Source organism: Colletotrichum chrysophilum (genome assembly GCF_026319265.1).
Source record: "Colletotrichum chrysophilum strain AFK26 chromosome Unknown scaffold_204, whole genome shotgun sequence".
In the NCBI taxonomy this organism is placed as follows: domain Eukaryota; kingdom Fungi; phylum Ascomycota; class Sordariomycetes; order Glomerellales; family Glomerellaceae; genus Colletotrichum; species Colletotrichum chrysophilum.
In genome coordinates this window covers 39,361-57,007 of record NW_026517491.1, presented here as the reverse complement: position 1 = coordinate 57,007, position 17,647 = coordinate 39,361, and the positions used below count along the sequence as shown (strand labels likewise).

The window sequence follows — 17,647 nt, the reverse complement described above, 5'->3', positions numbered from 1 at the left end:
GAGCGCACTCCGGACCTATCACGCAAAGTCCGAACGCCTGCTAGGTAAGTAGATGTTGTCTTTTAAAGCTTTGAAGAACATCCGCAAATGAAGACAACAGTTCAAACTTCAGTAGGTGAATAAGTCTATGGCAAGCTTAGATAAGGTTTGAATAATGGTTTTCTTTTTTTCGGCTCATGAAGCATGATGTACCACAAAACCCGAGGCGGAGAACTCGGAGATCGGAGGTGCTTCAAACCGCCGGACCCAGAGACAAGAGGGGGGGCATTCCTCCAGCTACCATCGGAGCTTCAGCAATTTCAGCAGTTGAATCTAGACAGGCAAAAGATGACTTCGTTTTCTTCTTTCTTGACGATCCTTCGAAGACGGTCATGGAAATAATCCTTAAAACCAGGTAACATGAACTCCCATCAAAAGCTGCTGTTACAGTCAATCAAAAATTAAGAGTACGTCGCCTTCATCGTGGAATACATTCCTGTGTCAACCGATTTTGCCATGGAAAGCGGGACCGTACTTGGAATACGCGTGTAAGGCCAAATTTGATTTTTGATCCTCGCACGAGGCCGAACATGCGCCAGCTCGCATCGAGCCCCATCCACACATACCTGTAGTACAGAGATTGCGGATATGAATCGCGCCCTGGCACAAACCAGACCTCTCTGCTTGCAGCCTTTCTTTTACTTTTTGCGGACCCGCGTATTCGCACTTTTACCTCCTTAACCTCTTTTTATCTTATCTCATCCCGCGCAACATCACTACCGATGCCAAAGCAGCAGCACGATCATCATCCCGGAGGTCGGCGGTCCCACAAAAAGTCGAGAAATGGCTGTGCTGGGTGCAAACGGCGGCACATCAAATGCGACGAGACCCGCCCAGAATGCCGGAACTGCGTCATGAGCGATCGGGTCTGTTCGTTCCTCAAGACTGATACAGGCGAAGAAAAACTACCGACTGAAACAGTCAAAAGTCCCTCTCCTCTGAGCAGTGCGGCGGCAAATGTCGCCATCGTCCCTCAGCAGTTGACGAGTAGCCTTCATTGCGACTCACAAACATTTACTGTGGCGCACATGGTTTTCCTTCATCATGCCGAGTCTCACATGGCTGAGTTCATGGCTCTGAGGGGCAATGTACGGCCTATGATCAACACCGCTATTGAGCATGCATTCACAGCTCCCTACCTATTGAACGAACTTCTGGCACTGTCTGCGCTCCATCTATCTACACAAGGTGGTGCCGAGGCACGCTTGTTCAATCACCAAGCCACCGAGCTGCAAACGCGGTCTTTGGAACTGTTCGCTGAGGCCAAGGGCGATATTTCAGACAGTACCTACATGCCCACGTTTATTTTCGCCTCGCTTCTAGGCATTCATGTCCTTCATGAGACGCTGAAAACAGAATACGGAACACTGGCAGACTTTGTGAAGAGTTTTGTTAGCTACTGCCGGCTTCATCGAGGGGTCCGAGCCGTGACAGGACAATATTGGTCAGAGATCCTGCAGTCGGACTTGAAGCCTTTGCTGTACATTGCAACCCTCTCGAAGCAGACAGAGTCACAATCACCGGGCACAGAAACCGATCAGCTGAGAGAGTTTCTCACAGGGATGGCAACGTCTTCAGCAGCTACAGAGGCTTGTCTAGGTGCACTGGCTGGTGTCCAATGGGTTTTGGATATGGCCAGACAGGAGCCAACAAGATACGATGTCGGTGTTCACGCCGTCATGGCATGGCCCTTGTATGTTACAGATGGGTATATCGAGGCTCTTCATCAACATCAACCAGAGGCTCTCGTTGTGCTAGCATTTTATGCTGCTACACTGCACAGGTATCGGCAGTACTGGGCATTTGGTAGTTCTGGATCCTCTGTTGTTCATCTGGTTGCCAGCAGCATTGGGTCATTCTGGCAGGATATTCTAACCTGGCCTCTGCAAGTTTTGATAGAATCTTAACTCATGCCGTGCTCAAGAATGGTATGTGTTTTGTGTTTCAATATTTTCATGAATTCGAGGGGCAACTTGGTGATCACAAATAAGGGTCCGTATCAATAGGTGGATCGCTCAGTTAGAAGATATGGGCAATCAGGATCATCTTGGTTATTAAGGCATACACTAATTTACATGATCGATGACCTATTCTAGATGCTCTCAAGGTGGACCCTTACTCCCAAAACCATCCGTCCGCTCTAAGCTCTCAGCGGCTGTGAAAACCCCTATGCAGATGCCCAGTGTATCTACGACATGCGACACAATCTGCCAGTATCCAGATTGTACTCCCACATGTGGCTTCCAGGGCCTGAAAGGACGAACATGCTAGCAGTAGGGTCGTACTTCTGCTTGATATCAAATAGACGATCGTAATTCCCGCCGAAAAAGTCCTCCTTAAAGTTGGTGTTGAAAGGATTGGCTTCGTTGAAGTATGAGCCAGATCCAGGTGCCCACTTACGCCAGACAGCCTCCTTATTTTCTTCAGTCCATGCAGCCGCGGTCGCCAGAGCGTCTTGGGGTGTGGAGTCTGTAATATTGACGTACGCCCCAGTGCTGATGAGGTGGATGTACGCTGCTCTCCAAGCTGGCGTCACAGCTCCCCGCATCTTTTCCTCAACCCGGTTCGTCCCAGGGCCCCCTTGGAGCCCGAAGATGAGGGATGAAGCGCTTCCTTGTACCTGCGAGGTGGTAATGCTCTGTAGATGAGAGCGCAGGGTATCAGAAGGAATTTCTGTCAGCTCTTTGCGGCCGAGGAGACGACTGGAGATCAAACTGATCTGTGCCACGGGCTCCGATGGATTGTTGAGGCTGTCGACGAAAGCCATGTATGAGTCGAAAACCGTCGGGGTTGAGATGGTCACGGACAGGCCCTGGCTTATTCCATTCGACAATACGCGTGCTTTCACTGGTTTCAAAGTAGAAACCAGAGTGGTTGCGGTAGTGTTGAAGCCGAAGAAGGTGAAAGATGCCCCGATACCCCTGCCGAAGTAACCAGCAGACACCTGAGAGCCCACCACCGTTGTTGCAGTCCCAAATCCTGCAATGCCTAAGTCCATGAGGTCGGGCAGGGAGCTTGTGAGAGTCGCGAATGAGTCCCAAGATGTGGACAGAGCTTCTTCTGTGCTCTTCTGGGGCAGCGACAGGGAGAACGTAGACTGGACCACGTTTTGAGGTATCGGATGAGTGCGCAAGACATACTCAATGACGACTCCGTAAACCCCCGGTCCACCACCTCGGATCGCCCACAGCAAGTCCTGGTTCTGAGCTTCGTTGGCGACGAGAATGTTGCCCGAAGATGTTACGACGGTGGCTTGGAGGACTTGATCGGCTGCCAGACCATAGTGGCTCGAAAGAGGGCCGTGGCCACCCCCGCCGATGAAGCCACCCAGGCCTACTGTCTTGACTTGACCGCTAACGAGAGTCCTACCAAGAAGAGAAGCAGCTTGAAGAACAGTTCCCCAGTTGTTTCCACTGCCAAGTGTCACCGCATTCTCCGTATCGTTGCTGAGCGGGCGGGGCCATTGAGAGTTGAAGTCGATGTGTCGGAATTGATGGGTCCAGATCGATAAGGCGTAGGCACCACTAGATCTAATTCCCTGTCAGCTTCTTGGTCTATCTATCTGAATACCACTCGATGGCTCCATACCTTCCATTGAGATCGTGTCCAGTTCCCTTAGCAATGATCCGAATGTTGCGGTCGCTAGCCCATTTCATGGCAGTTGCAACCTGGTCCGCAGTCGTGGCGTTGACGATGTACTCAGGCAAGCCTCCGAGTGTGCATCCTTGATTTTTGTACCCATAGTCACTGGGTGGAACACATGAGCTGTTGGCCCAGAACGGATAGTCTATGGACTCTGGCTGCTGTGCATGAAAGCTACTCGAGGACCAGTCTTCATTAACTTCTTCGCAAGACAAAGTAGAGGAGAACGGGTTCCCCTCGTAGCAAGATGATGCAGCCGGTCGAGTCTTGATCAGCGCGCCAGCAAGAGTTTGGTTCAGTGCGTTCCAATCCTCAGTCTTTGGCCATGTCGCATCGAATGGGGTGGTTTTGCAAAAGGAGTCTGCTGAGACGGCGCCCAGCAGAAAGATGGTCGTAAGAAGGTGATTAACTAACATGATGTAAATATAAGATGCCTTCTCGATCGACCGAAGCAAGGTCATGCTAAGGAAAAATCGTCCCTTTTGTCAACATGTCAAATTCCGTGGAATATCAGGTGGGACTAACAGGTGCACGGAACCGGGTTGATGTTGTTCTAGGCTGAGGCCGAAATGGCCTTACACGCGTATAAGTGCAGTGGGTACCATTACGAATCAGGGCCATCAACGCATAAGTAGCTTCTTCCACTGCCTCTTCAATTTAGCAGGCGGAGGCGGATCAATCAAGCGATCAATTTCATGTTTAAGTATTACCACTACGTGGTTACGCGTGTTCACATGCCGACAGCATACCGCATCAACCAGGCTCATCTAACTTCAAGGGTCGGACAAGCAAGTCAGCACAGAATTTATGCGTTGCACTGAAGACACATTTCATATCATTCAGTGGCATTTTGAGTGAAGTGACTTTGAGCTGAATAATTGTATTATCAATTAATGAGGTGACGGTAAAATCATCGCTATGACGTCCCGTCTATGTTAAAGATAAATGTAACAAAAAGGACTTCCTCCAATTGTGTTGAGCAGATCACTGATGGGTCGGTTGGGCGCGTTGGGTTCTTGGATCACAAGATCATCCAGCCGGGCATCACGGCTCGGGGGGTTGTTGAGGATTGTGATGGTACCCGCGATGTTGAAGGCTTCGGTCAGATGCAGAGCCTGCCAAAGCCAGTAAACACGATCCACCATAGCGTGGTGAAGGAAGAAGGTCGGGTCATTGGTGGACGAATAAAGGTCAGATGCCTCGCCATTGACAATCATCTGGAAGGTAGTTAGTTCCGCTATTTAAGTCAGGGGATGTTGACAAGAGAGCTTGACATACGTGTCCCGAGGTGTGCGTTCCGAGAAAGCCATCTCCAAAGCGACCCTGAAGCTCATCCTGGAATGTTCGGACGTTTGCCGCAGCGGCGCCAACGGTAAGGTTCAAAACGTTCTCCGGGGTCATCCAGTGCTGAGATGTCCAGGCGCTAATGTCTCGGGAAAGGCATCGAGGGTTGTAAGCGAGTGGGCCACCGGGGTTGACGGCAAGGCCATCAATTCCGGGCCCAACGGGTCCGAGGTGAACTGTCATGCTAAAGCCTTGTCAACTATGTGGCTTTCCGTCGTTTGATGAATGGACCTACTTCGCGAATGGTCCCTTGGTAACACAGCCGCCGCCATTACCCGAGGGAATGTAAACTCCACCACCAGAAGTGCTACCGTTATGGGCCTTGAAAACACCATTGCCGCTCATGCTGATCTCGCTCCCGTCGAACATCGGTGCCTGTGAGGGGTCATCGCGGTATGACAGCCAGTTCCAATACTAGAATACGGTCAATATTCTGGCGATTTTTCTTTGCTTCTGGAACAAATGGCGACTCACAGGCTGGTATCCTTCATAGCCGCACTCTTCTCTCAACGCGTTTTCGTAGGCCCAGGTGAAGTATCGGTGCCATGTGAGAAAGTTACCCTGGGGTAGCCACATTAGCTCATGCACATGACCTTGTCTAGATGGCAAACTACTCACAGTTCCATGGATGCTCAAAGTCTGATTGATATGAACGCCAACGAAGTCGTCATAACGGTTCCTCGCACCGGGTGCAAATCCAGATGCTTGAAGCTTGGATGGCTTTCTCAGAAGGCAGTTCACGGCGCTCGTGTATGCTTTCCTTTCTGAGCCAGACAAGGCATTCCTGATGAAGAGCGCCGTTAGGAATGACTGGATTCAAACACGTCCGACTCCTAGGGCTACTTACCAGTCTTTCCGAACACGTGCGTTGAACAAATTGCACCCACCCCTCTTTCCGAGGGTGCCGTCACTTTCGGCAGCCTGAAGAGCCTCGATAGCTTGGGCCTGAATGTCTGACAATTCGTCGCCCTCAATGGCCAGGGCTGGGCTGGCGCAAAGACCCAGGACGGCAAGGAAATTGGCAAAACGCATCTTGAGGCAGTGGAAGTCGAGACCAAACGTGACGGCTTTACTTGTTCGGTGAAGGGAATGGGATAGCGAGCTAACGAATAGAATCGGCTCGTCTTTGGCTGGGACGCTGCGGCTTATATTCATCTCATCTGCGTCGGTCATTTTCAGCCCTCCCCAGGCGCGACGGGTTCGCCCGACCCGGGGCCGACTTTCACGATTCATTTGACTTGTGCCAAAATGGCAACCAAGCCGGTTGCGGATGTCGGCGGGCTCGTGGATTCCACGAAAATTTCTAAACCCTGACCTTGCCTGCATGTTGGACAAAGATGTTGGTTGGCTCGCGTGGAGTGAGTCTTGCAGAAGCGATATGGTCAAATGGCATGGATAAATCCAGAACCTGGGAAAGGCACGAACAGGGTCACATCGTTGGTAAGCACTAGCAACGACCTAGAGATACAGCGATGTCTATGATGACCCGCAGACAATTGTCAGACGGCAATTGATGCAGACAACTCCTAGTTTCCTCTCTATCTTTGCCGTTTTCCAAAGTCTTTGACTTCGTTTTCGCCGTCGTGCCGCATATCCGCTGCGACATGTTGGAGATGCGGGCGCGGGTCCGGGGGGCCAACCGGCGGTCGGACGACCTGCTATTTCAAGTAAAAGCCATGCTCGGACCAGGATGCTACGCCCCACGACACTCAATCTGTTCCGGGGTTTGATCCACACCTCGGCGCGACCTCTTTTGACTTTCGCCGAAGTCCAAGTCTGTTGGAGCTGTGGCGAAGTATTTGCACGATATCACAGGTTGAGGTTGACGGGTAGCACCAACGCAGCAAGAATGGTCAGATAAGCCCATTTATTTAAATTAAATGGTGGGTAAATTCATATCTCCATCCAAAATCGTCGGATGTGGGCCAGATTAGGTTGCGGGACGTGAGTCTATGCTTCTTTCAACTAAATAAATAGCCAAGGCGACAAAGTCGTAGTCACTTGAGCCGTAAGTCTGACTCACTTGGATTTCTGAGATGCGTTGTAGAAGTGATTTATCTGGGAGAAGCAGTGTCGATTCCAATCCAGAGGTTCAACTGCAACGACCTCTTTGATTTCGGAGCGATCGGATGCGGGCAACGCCTAACCTGGTTCTTCGCTCTTGGCTGTTGGTTCAAAGACCAGGCTCACAAACAACCTTGCAATCATGGAAAATGAGATGCCCGCAATGGTGTATTCCTTCGCCACTCGGAACCCTTTCTTTGAGGTCTTGTCGACGCCAACAGGTCCGGACTCCCGAGGTTTCAAGGAGCAAGCGTGATTTTGCCAACCAGCAACTTAGAAATCGAAAGCCTTGGAGCCTTCTAAGATGTCAGAGGTACGTAAGCCATAGTGCAGGCTCGAGGCATTGTCGGAGGGAGAGAGCCGGCCTTTTGCGCCAGTGGAGAAGATCGAGGCCTAGAATTCGTGCCTCTGCTGTTTTTGGAAGGCACGTATGATGTTGGCCTCGGGCTGGTGGGAGGGCTTCCAACCATTCCAGGTCGCAGAAGCTGGCTTGTGGTTCGGTTTACATGGGCAGGTACGAACTATGATATCTCCCTCAAACCCCTTTTACTCAGGGACCATCGGCACAAATTTTGGGTAGTTCTTTTGGTAGTCGTCTCAAACTCTGCATCTATCTTCAGATCGACACTTCGACCTGCGAAATAGTCTGTTGTCATGTCGACTGATCCCAAGCATTCGATTGATCCGGATAGAGCACGCGAAAGTAACACAGAATGGATTCTTGGAGTGACAGGCACTCTGTACGTTATTGCTGCAATATTTGCCAGCCTTCGACTTTACACGCGGGCGTTTTTGGCCAAGACCATCGGCCGAGATCATTATGTTTTGGTTGCTTCTGTTGTGAGTATCTAAGGCGGTTTCATTGCTTACCTACGTTTTTCCGTGCTGACGGCGTAGATTCTCGCCACCGTCGGTATGGTTCTCCTGATCATGCAAGGTATCCGCGGGATGGGAAAGCACCAGGACACTCTGTCCGATGCCGACGTGACTGAGATCATGCAACTGAGCTTCTATCTTTCCAACATATCTGGTGTTGCCGGTCGCAGCTTACTCAAAATTTCCATCGCATTATCCCTCTTGAGATTCAGCCGGAGTCGATGGTATTCACGCTCACTGTGGGCCTTGATCGGTAAAACCTTCGGCATCAACATTTAGATAAATTACTGATCCAAACCATAGTATTTGTCGTGCTATGCGGCATCTTCGCTTGGGTTACTATTGCCCTCTACTGCAAGCCCCTGGCCGGGTACTGGGACAAGAGTCTCGAGCCCGAATGCTATGACATCAAGCTTTTTATCTCTTTTGGTCTATTCTACACCTGTAAGTACCCGTGCGGTCTTCATGGTTGCCAATTACTAACAATCAAAACGCAGCATCTTGCATGTTCACAGACGTTTGCTTTGCTGTCCTGCCCATCCCAGTCATTTGGACATTGCAGATGAAGCGACGCACTCGAATCTATTTGATTGGAATTCTGAGCCTGGGATACTGGTAAGTCTGCCACTCGCAAATTGGAGAATTCCCTGCTCACAATCTAGCGCTGTTGGAGTCGGTGTTGTAACTGCAGTCTTTCAGATTGCGTATGGTGGAGAAAAGGACGGAAGTTTGTATGTTCTCTACGCATGCCTGTGGTCCGAGGGCTTCGGAAGCCATTCAGCTAACTCATATTTTCATGCAGCAAGAACAGTGTTCAATTCTGGGGTTTGTGAGTATCTCTGAAGCCACGACGGCGTTTTGCATATGGGCTAATTTTGGGACTTGTGCAGCGTCCAGTTCTGTCTCGCCATCATTGCGGCTTGCGCACCCTCTCTGAAACCGTTATTGGGCCGCGCCCTGAAGATTTCGTCGACCGATAAATACAAAGCGAACCTATACGAAAACCGCTACCCCACAAACAGGCTCAACTCGACCATGCGGCGTCGTGGATACATGGAGCAAACAAGCCAAGACTCCCCGGAGTTTGAGCTTCAAGATAGAGCGTTAGTAGGGTCTGATGACACGCATCAAGCGATGATCAACGGCGGCCCAACTCGAACCGCGGGTATTATGTTCGGGAAGCCCAAGTCCGACCGATCAACAAGTGAGGAGACAATATTGGGAGAAGCCAATGCGAAGGGCATCATCTACACAACAGAGATCACAGTCAGACGGTAGTAGAGCAGAAAGCAGGAGATTTTCGGGTGACAACATTGATGAATCTTAAGCCCAGACTTGGTAATGCAATTTATGTACGGAGAATCCAAATGCTATGTGCTTTTCCCACCACAATCGACTCCACTAAAAACATCGAGGCGAAATTCAGCAGCTGAGAGTTGCTGTCTTCAAGAAGCCGCTTTCGGCGCGAATGTCAGCGGAACACCGGCAGGACTAGCGTCAGTTATGTCCTGGGCGATTTGCAAAAGTGTCGGAACCGTGAGCGCAGTGTCGGTCGGGGACCAGCCCAGCACCACTGGAAATCTCTCGTTCCCTGGACAAAGTCGGTCAGTATACAGGAGTTTTCGTTTTCTTGCATGTCTGTCTAACTTACGGAAGAAATACTCAAAGTATGACCTCTTGGCTACTGGGTTGTCCGGGCTTCCCCAAACAGCCAGCATGAAGGCGCATTCTCCGGCCGATGTTCCTTCCCTCGCCTCCGTAACGTTCATTGTCGGATTGAGCAAGCTCATCTGCTGAATGTGTCGGGCACGAGCGTTTGATATTGATGTAACGTCGAAGGTTTGGGCGTTTCCAAAGTAGGAGATAAATTGGTTGAATGTTCCCGCATCGAATGGGTTCGTTGGATCGAAGTACTCGTCGCGGCGGGACATGCTTCCGTCGTGTTCGATGACATTGTGTTTATTTAGCATGTCCAAATCGATGTACTGTACACATACACGTTATTAATCTGACGGTTGACTTCACTCTTAATTGAGGTGCTGGTGTTGATGATGGTATGGAAATAAGTTCATGAGTCCAACTTACGTCTGCATTGGGGTCCGGATTTGTTGCCAGTCCAGGGGTAAATGTTCCAATAGCAATATCATCGCCCATATTTATCCCGTCGGAAAAAGCTGTCTTGATCTTATCTAACGTAATATCCCGACCATTGTGTGGAAGGAGTCCGTGGTTCGCTAGCGTATTTAACATTGGACAAGGTGAACGAACTGAGAAGTTGGCAAGTTAGTGACGATTCGCAGGTTGGGTCCGGGAATTCTCACCATCCCCAGGTCCAGCTGGTGTCCAGGTGAAATGATTGGGTTTCAACTTGGACGGCAAGTTCCTCAATGTGGACCCCGAATTCGACGGGCAGCCGAAGCCAATTGAACCAAAAAGACATAAAGGAACGCCATAAGCCAGCGGGAGGGTTCCCGCGACCAAGAGATAAGAAAGCTGCATGTTTTGCGATATGAAGTAGTCGAATAAAGCTTTGATGTGTGAAGACACGGCTGAAGGGTCTGGATGAAGTTGTAGAAATCAAGTTAGAAAAAGATGCGCACAGGTACTGATCGTGGAAAGCAGATTCATCCATGATTTAATACAGAAATTCCATGGACTCGCGATATTATCGTCCCCTCTTACTAGACCTCTTCAAAGTAGTTTTGAAGTCCGTTGTAAACTGCCTTTCCAACGAGGCAAGTTGTAATGTCGATCTTCGGCACTAAAAGCGCCAAATGGCTTGCCTTCCTAGCGCCGCCCCTGCCCGACGCGAGCTATCCTTCCGGAGCGCTCAGGAACCGAGCTTTCGCGTTGTGTTAGCGCCTGGCAGCCGCTTAAAGAAATCAAATCATTCAAAGAACCCCGTTTCATTTTTATTCCAGTTCATCCCATTGGACGCGTCCGTTGTTGAATAGCCCCCCTCTCGAACAGTAATCAGGGTCCAGGCGAGCCTTCGACCGAGCTAGGCCCAACGGCAGGGGAACAGGTATGACGAGGAGAGGCGTCAGGCACGCCAATCGGAAGAGGTCCGATGCGCAATCAGCGTCTTGCGAGTCGTGATCTACAAGGCTGTCTCTTTGATCGTCCCGCGGACATGACTCTAGCTTGCTGAAGATGCGAGATCCCGTTGACTAGGACGCTTTGGCTCCGTTGGACCCCGCGATCTACGGCATCAGTCATCACATATGAGACGAAGCGATCGAGACTTCAGTTCCTAACGGTTTGGCTGTGAACCGTTGGTGGCAAATTTCTGAGATTTGGCACTGTTTGCTATGGTTGGATATCAGGGCACTTGGGTTCGCAATTGAGAAAATATCTCGGCCATCACAGGCTTCGCTGCCGCAGCTTACAGGTCGCCTTTGGACCCGTTGCCTGCCTCATGAAGTTTCCCTGCCGCGATGATCATCTGAATTTACGCCTTATCCTGGCAGCACCGGGCCTGTTCAGTCACCTATTTGGCGCGATGAAGTTGTCCGGCTTGTCCATGTTCCAGTTCTCCTTTCCCGGGATCGTGCTGGCCTTACTCCTGAACATGTTTGCCATCTTGTCCAATTTTCTCTCCGAAGAACCAGTTCTTCCTGCGGTCTTTCTCAAAATCCCGCCAACAGGCAACATCAAGGTACCCGCTGCGTAGGGCTCTTATATGAAATCGCTGACAGTAGCCTCGGGTCCTCAACGACATATCCTCCCCTCCGGGACCCATGGTCCTTCGATGCTGGGTCTAGCCATTTACTGCTCTGGTATTTGGACTAAATTTCATGAAAGGATAGAAATTCATTTTTAGCGCCAGTAACTTGCTTCGTTCTGATGAAATCACCCGAAACTCGTCGAGGTTTTCCCCAGCTTCTGAGAGAGTGGGTCAGTAGAGGGATTTAGCCAATCGTTGTACACAGCTGGGCGTATGTCGACACCGAATAACGGAATAAGTAGCCCATGTGGACGCCGAGTGCGAGACCGAAGATAAGCTTGTCCCGAACCACGGCTTCAAGTGACATAATCCTAGAAAAACCGATCTCTCCGAAGAATAATACATCAGTTCTCTAAGTGCGGCGCTTAAGCGTGGCCACAAACATGATGTAATCATCTTTAGTGAGGCGCGACTCAGGAAAGTCAGCAAGCGGACATGAGGCCGGACTTGTTGACCCTACAGCCCGTGTGATAGGATAGGAGTGGGAACTTGCAATCGAAATTACTTGGCAGACAGCTCCGCAACTACACTCTTTTGTCTTCTATCACCGAGGTACCTTCCAGGTTCAGAAACGTCGCCCCATATCTACTGCGGCTTGTCTTGTTCAGAGACACCGGTACCCGTGGACCTGTACAGGAGATCAAACTGAAAAGTATCGTCTAGACGCTACGATTATCCCTACTGTCGATCTGAAGGACCCCAAATTATCATCGCCTTCGGCCGAATGCATCCGCGGCAGACTGAGAACAGATTCCGCGCCGTTCGATCAGCTCATTAGGCAAGTCCGAATACACCGGCAGCGGACGATGATCCAGGCTTAGCAACGCAAGAAAACTTGCGATGGCGCGAACCTTTCCCCTGATACCAGCCTGGTGTCGGCCCACTAGTGAAATGAGCGTTAGCTTGGTAAATTCGTCTGGTGCTTTGGTTGAGGTTTCTTATGTATATAATGGTATTCACTGTGCGTCTTGATTTTCGGATTGGTCCCATCTCGGACATCATCTGAAAGATTTTGACATCTCTGCCCGTCTCACCTGGTCAGCTTTCATCGTCACCAAGCATATACTTTCTCGAACTAGATCCATCTTCTCGAACAACGGCGGTTGGTGATCTGCCACAATGGTCAAACGGAATTTCGTGGGTTTTGCAGCCCAAGCTATCGGCGCCATGGCAACGCTTGCCGACAACCAGGCGGGCTTCCAGCAGTATTGCGAGTCTTTCAATGCCAGCACCTCTTCAATTTCCGGCGTCTCTTTTGCTTCAACCTACATCCCTGCCGGAACCGAACTTCAGCTCAACGAAGTAGACGCTACGTGTGGCATTTTCACCCAGGCCGTGTCAGTCAATTTATGCCGTGTAACCGGACAAGTACCTACCTCGAATCGCTCTGGATTCTGGTTCGAGGCCTGGCTGCCTGGAGACTGGAGCGGTCGCTTCCTCGCAACTGGCAACGGCGGTCTTGGCGGCTGCATCCAGTACTATGATGTGGAGTATGGTGCTTCTCTCGGATTCGCAACCATCGCAACCAACAACGGACACCAGGGATACACTGGAGCCCCTTTTCTTCACAACCTCGACGTTATCCAGGACTTTGCTTACAGATCCATTGAGAAGGGCGTCTCTATCGGCAAACAAGTCGCTCAAGAATTCTATGGCAAGTCCCACACTAAGAGCTATTATCTCGGATGCTCGACTGGTGGACGCCAAGGATTAAAGGCAGTCCAGTCTTTCCCTGACCTATTCGATGGTGTCGTAGTTGGAGCGCCTGCTATTGCATGGAATAATCTTACGTCATGGGCTACTCGGTTTTACCCCCTGCTTGGGACAACTGAGTCTGCAACGTTCATTCCTCTGGACATGTGGCCGGTCATCCACCAGGATATCTTAGATCAGTGCGATACGCTTGATGGCGTTGCAGACGGTATCCTGGAGTCGCCCAATCTCTGCAACTACAAGCCTGATGGTCTCCTATGTGCTGAGGGAGAAGGTCAGACAAGCGGATGTCTGACGGTCACGCAACTGGGAACCCTGAAGAGTATTTACTCGCCAGTTTTGGACGCGGCTGGTAGTCTCGTGTATCCGAAGATGCAGCTTGGCTCCGAGTTTACTGGAGCTGTCGACAGCTACTTTTCTGGAGCGGCCTCGCCAGTGTCGGACTGGTGGCGTTATGCTATTTTCAACGACTCCACCTGGGATCCAATCACTTTCAGACCAGAGGACTACACGATTGAGTCAGGCCTCAACCATTTCAATATTGACACCTGGGAAGGTGACTTGCGAGCATTTCAGAGCCGCGGCGGCAAATTTCTTCATTGGCACGGTTTGGCAGATGGTGTTCTCTCCAGTGAGAATTCTCCCAGATACTACGAACACGTTTCGCAAACTATGGGCATGAATTCGGATGCCCTCGATACATTCTACCGCTATTTCCGCGTTTCTGGCATGTCTCATTGTGGCAGTGGCAATGGTGCAACTTTTATCGGCCACCAGTCAGCAAGCACCGCTAGTCTGGCTCCGGAGGAAAATGTGCTGATGGCGGTTGTGCAATGGGTTGAGAATGAGGTAGCCCCTGAAACTATTATGGGCACCAGGTACATCAACGGGAGCAAGGATAATGGTGTCGACTTCCAACGCAGGCATTGCAGATGGCCTTACAATAATGTATATCAGGGCATTGGTGACTATAAAGATCCTAACACTTGGAAGTGTGTATCATAAGCTAGGCGTCATAACACGCTGACGATAATCTACATCTATAGGACGATCTCTCGAAAGCTGGATTCTGTTTTCCGAGCGGGAATAATAATTTGAATCTATAACTCGTAGGCAATTTAGCCATCTTGCTCAGGTATTATGAAACAGCTGCTATCCATGTATCAAGATTACAATGTTCCTATTACTTACAAAGCAATGGCATACTCCCAAAGCAACAAAATCCCATCTCATCACACCTGATTACCTAGTAGCACGAATTGAGGTTGGACTGACGCTGCCAGCTGGGAACAGCTGGCCGTGCTGTGGCAAGCGCCCCACACACGGCGACCGCTGACGCCGAATACCGAACTTTTTTTCATCCACCCCAGCATCCCGACTCCAAAAAATTTCCAGCCGCCCTCCAGAGAAGTTTGGCGAAGGAATTCTGCATCGAAGACACCGCGAATTCGACCACCGCACGACAAGATGGCGACCCCCGCGAAGGCACCCGCCAAGGGACCTGCGAAGCGATCCAAGACCCTGAAGAGGGATACAAGGGTGGAAAAGCGAAAGCAGCAGTTGCAGAGCATCGAGCAGCTCGAGAAGGCCGTCGCCGACTTTGTAAGTGGTCGATGCACACAATCCATGATCTTCAATCACGCGACCCAGAGACTGACACCTCGCCGGCATACAGGACCCCAAGGGCGAATTCACATCCTTCTCCGAACTCCCCCTCTGCGAGGCGACCGCCACAGGCCTCGAGAAATCCCACTTCCAAACCCTCACCGATATCCAGTCCTGCGCCGTGCCCCTCGCCCTCAAGGGCCGCGACATCCTCGGCGCCGCAAAGACCGGCTCCGGCAAGACCCTCGCCTTCATCATCCCCGTCCTCGAGAAGCTCTACCGCGCGCGATGGACCGAGTTCGACGGCCTCGGCGCTCTCATCATCTCCCCGACCCGCGAGCTCGCCGCGCAGATCTTTGACGTCCTGCGCAAGGTCGGCCGCAACCACGCCTTCTCCGCCGGCCTGGTCATCGGCGGCAAGAGCCTCAAGGAGGAGGCCGAGCGCCTGTCCAAGATGAATATCCTCGTCTGCACGCCCGGCCGCATGCTGCAGCACCTCGACCAGACCGCCGGCTTCGACGTCGACAACCTCCAGATCCTCGTCCTCGACGAGGCCGACCGCATCATGGACATGGGCTTCCAGTCCGCCGTCGACGCCCTCGTCGAGCACCTGCCCCAGACCCGCCAGACCCTCCTCTTCAGCGCCACCCAGAGCAAGAAGATCTCCGACCTCGCCCGCCTCTCCCTCAAGGACCCGGAATACGTCTCCGTCCATGAGGAGACTACCCCGAAGAACCTGCAGCAACACTACATCGTCACCCCGCTCCCCGAGAAGCTCGACACCCTCTACGGCTTCATAAAGGCCAACCTCCGCTCCAAGATCATCGTCTTCTTCTCCTCCGGTAAGCAGGTCCGCTTCGCCTACGAGTCCTTCAGACACCTGCAGCCGGGTATTCCCCTGCTCCACCTCCTCGGCAAGCAGAAGCAGCTGCAGCGCATGGAGATCACGAAACGCTTCGCCGAGGCCAACCACTCCTGCCTCTTCGCCACCGACGTCGTTGCCCGCGGTGTCGACTTCCCCGCCGTCGACTGGGTCGTCCAGGTCGACTGCCCCGAGGACGCCGACACCTACATCCACCGCGTAGGCCGCACGGCTCGCTACGAGCGCGACGGCAAGGCCGTGCTCTTCCTCGACCCCAGCGAGGAGGCCGGCATGATCAAGCGCCTCGAGGCCAAGAAGGTGCCCGTCAATAAGATCACCGTCAAGGAGAGCAAGAAGAAGAGCATCACGAACCAGCTGCAGAGCATGTGCTTCCAGAACCCGGACCTCAAGTACCTCGGTCAGAAAGCCTTCATCAGCTACGTCCGCTCCGTGTATCTCCAGAAGGACAAGGAGGTCTTCAAGTTCGACGAGCTCGACCTCGACGCCTACGCCGCCAGCTTGGGACTCCCCGGAGCGCCGCAGATCAAGCTGCGCAAGGGCGAGGACGCCAAGAAGATCAAGAACGCGCCGCGCGCCGGCATGTCCTCCGACGAAGAGAACTCTGACTCGGACGCGCCCAAGAAGCCCAAGAAGCAGGAGGTCCGCACAAAGTACGACCGCATGTTCGAGCGCACCAACCAGGACGTTCTCTCCGGCCACTACACCAAGCTCGTTGCCAACGGCGAAGTCTCCGGGCCCGCGATCGACGACAACGACGAAGACGACTTCCTCTCCGTCAAGCGCGTGCTCAACGACGACGCCCTCGACGCCGAGTCCGCCAACGCGCCGGGCGCCAAGCCCAAGGTCATCGCGTACGGCGACCAGCAGTTCATCGTCGACTCGAAGCGGCGCGAGAAGGCGCTCTCGTCCAAGAAGAAGATGCTCAAGTTCAAGGGCCGCGGCACGAAGCTCGTCTTCGACGAGGACGGCAACGCGCACCAGATCTACGAGCTGCAGAACGAGGACGACTTCAAGCAGGAGGGTCCCGCGGAGGAGCTGCGCCAGAAGTTCGTCGAGAGCGAGACCGCGCGCGTCAAGGAGGCGGACATGGACGACAAGGAGCTCGCGAGGGAGAAGAGGAGGGAGAAGCGCCTCAAGCGCAAGCTGGCAGAGAAGGAGGGGCGGGAAGGCGGCGCGGCGGAGGGGCCGCGGGTCGGTGGTGGAGACGGGGGCGACGACGAGGATCCGTTGGCGCTGCTGCGGTCGCTGCCGATTGCGGGTGGGGACAGGAGCGGCGGGGAGGAGTCCGAGGACGAGAGGCCGAAGAAGAAGACCAAGAAGTGGTTCCAGGACGACTCGGATGAGGAGAGGGAGAAGGCCAAGAAGGCGAAGAAGGGCGGAAAGGTGTTGGAGATCGACCGCGAGCCGGAAACGCTGGAGGATCTCGAGGCCTTGGCTGCGGGCTTGTTGAATTAATGTGCGTTTTAGACGTAGATACCCGGAACGGAAAAGTAATTGTCAATTTCAGGGAAAATATTAGCGTTTTACTCAAATGTCACATGGGCTGCGCAAAGTGATACGTGTCGCAATCATTAAATGCTCTGCCTAAAGGACCAAGTAGAGTCCAGGGGTATCACCAACCCCCAACGCCAAAAAGCTTCCATCCATCCGGTCGTCCCAGAATGCCAAAAATAAGAGTAACGTAACGCACTAATGTCCTCCTTCTGTCGCTTTAAAAAGTGCCTCCAAACCTGATGGGTTCCAACGCCTAAAAT

General features: G+C 52.2%; 7 protein-coding genes across 7 annotated transcripts; 3 read left to right on the top strand and 4 right to left on the bottom strand.

The window, feature by feature from the left end:
• Positions 1 to 2,227: 2,227 nt before the first annotated feature.
• Positions 2,228 to 3,695, bottom strand: COL26b_013092 (uncharacterized protein; the record flags this gene model as incomplete). The annotated part of the gene is made up of 2 exons (XM_053185719.1): positions 2,228 to 3,569; positions 3,628 to 3,695. 2 exons carry the CDS (start codon positions 3,693 to 3,695, stop codon positions 2,228 to 2,230), a joined length of 1,410 nt encoding a protein of 469 aa, XP_053030350.1.
• Positions 3,696 to 4,616: 921 nt separating this feature from the next.
• COL26b_013091 (uncharacterized protein) lies at positions 4,617 to 5,208 on the bottom strand (the record flags this gene model as incomplete). The annotated part of the gene is made up of 2 exons (XM_053185718.1): positions 4,617 to 4,898; positions 4,960 to 5,208. 2 exons carry the CDS (start codon positions 5,206 to 5,208, stop codon positions 4,617 to 4,619), a joined length of 531 nt encoding a protein of 176 aa, XP_053030349.1.
• A 48-nt stretch (positions 5,209 to 5,256) lies between these two features.
• COL26b_013090 (uncharacterized protein) lies at positions 5,257 to 6,057 on the bottom strand (the record flags this gene model as incomplete). The annotated part of the gene is made up of 4 exons (XM_053185717.1): positions 5,257 to 5,439; positions 5,500 to 5,586; positions 5,644 to 5,809; positions 5,873 to 6,057. 4 exons carry the CDS (start codon positions 6,055 to 6,057, stop codon positions 5,257 to 5,259), a joined length of 621 nt encoding a protein of 206 aa, XP_053030348.1.
• Positions 6,058 to 8,004: 1,947 nt separating this feature from the next.
• Positions 8,005 to 9,243, top strand: COL26b_013089 (uncharacterized protein; the record flags this gene model as incomplete). Its single annotated transcript, XM_053185716.1, has 4 exons — positions 8,005 to 8,128; positions 8,269 to 8,409; positions 8,463 to 8,580; positions 8,856 to 9,243. 4 exons carry the CDS (start codon positions 8,005 to 8,007, stop codon positions 9,241 to 9,243), a joined length of 771 nt encoding a protein of 256 aa, XP_053030347.1.
• Positions 9,244 to 9,410: 167 nt separating this feature from the next.
• Positions 9,411 to 9,896, bottom strand: COL26b_013088 (uncharacterized protein; the record flags this gene model as incomplete). Its single annotated transcript, XM_053185715.1, has 2 exons — positions 9,411 to 9,556; positions 9,617 to 9,896. 2 exons carry the CDS (start codon positions 9,894 to 9,896, stop codon positions 9,411 to 9,413), a joined length of 426 nt encoding a protein of 141 aa, XP_053030346.1.
• A 2,915-nt stretch (positions 9,897 to 12,811) lies between these two features.
• Positions 12,812 to 14,410, top strand: COL26b_013087 (uncharacterized protein; the record flags this gene model as incomplete). Its single annotated transcript, XM_053185714.1, has 1 exon — positions 12,812 to 14,410. The coding sequence occupies one exon, from the start codon at positions 12,812 to 12,814 to the stop codon at positions 14,408 to 14,410; it is 1,599 nt and encodes a 532-aa protein (XP_053030345.1).
• Positions 14,411 to 14,872: 462 nt separating this feature from the next.
• DBP4 (ATP-dependent RNA helicase dbp4) lies at positions 14,873 to 17,348 on the top strand (the record flags this gene model as incomplete). Its single annotated transcript, XM_053185713.1, has 2 exons — positions 14,873 to 15,007; positions 15,081 to 17,348. The coding sequence occupies 2 exons, from the start codon at positions 14,873 to 14,875 to the stop codon at positions 17,346 to 17,348; spliced, it is 2,403 nt and encodes an 800-aa protein (XP_053030344.1).
• Between the last annotated feature and the right edge of the window lie 299 nt (positions 17,349 to 17,647).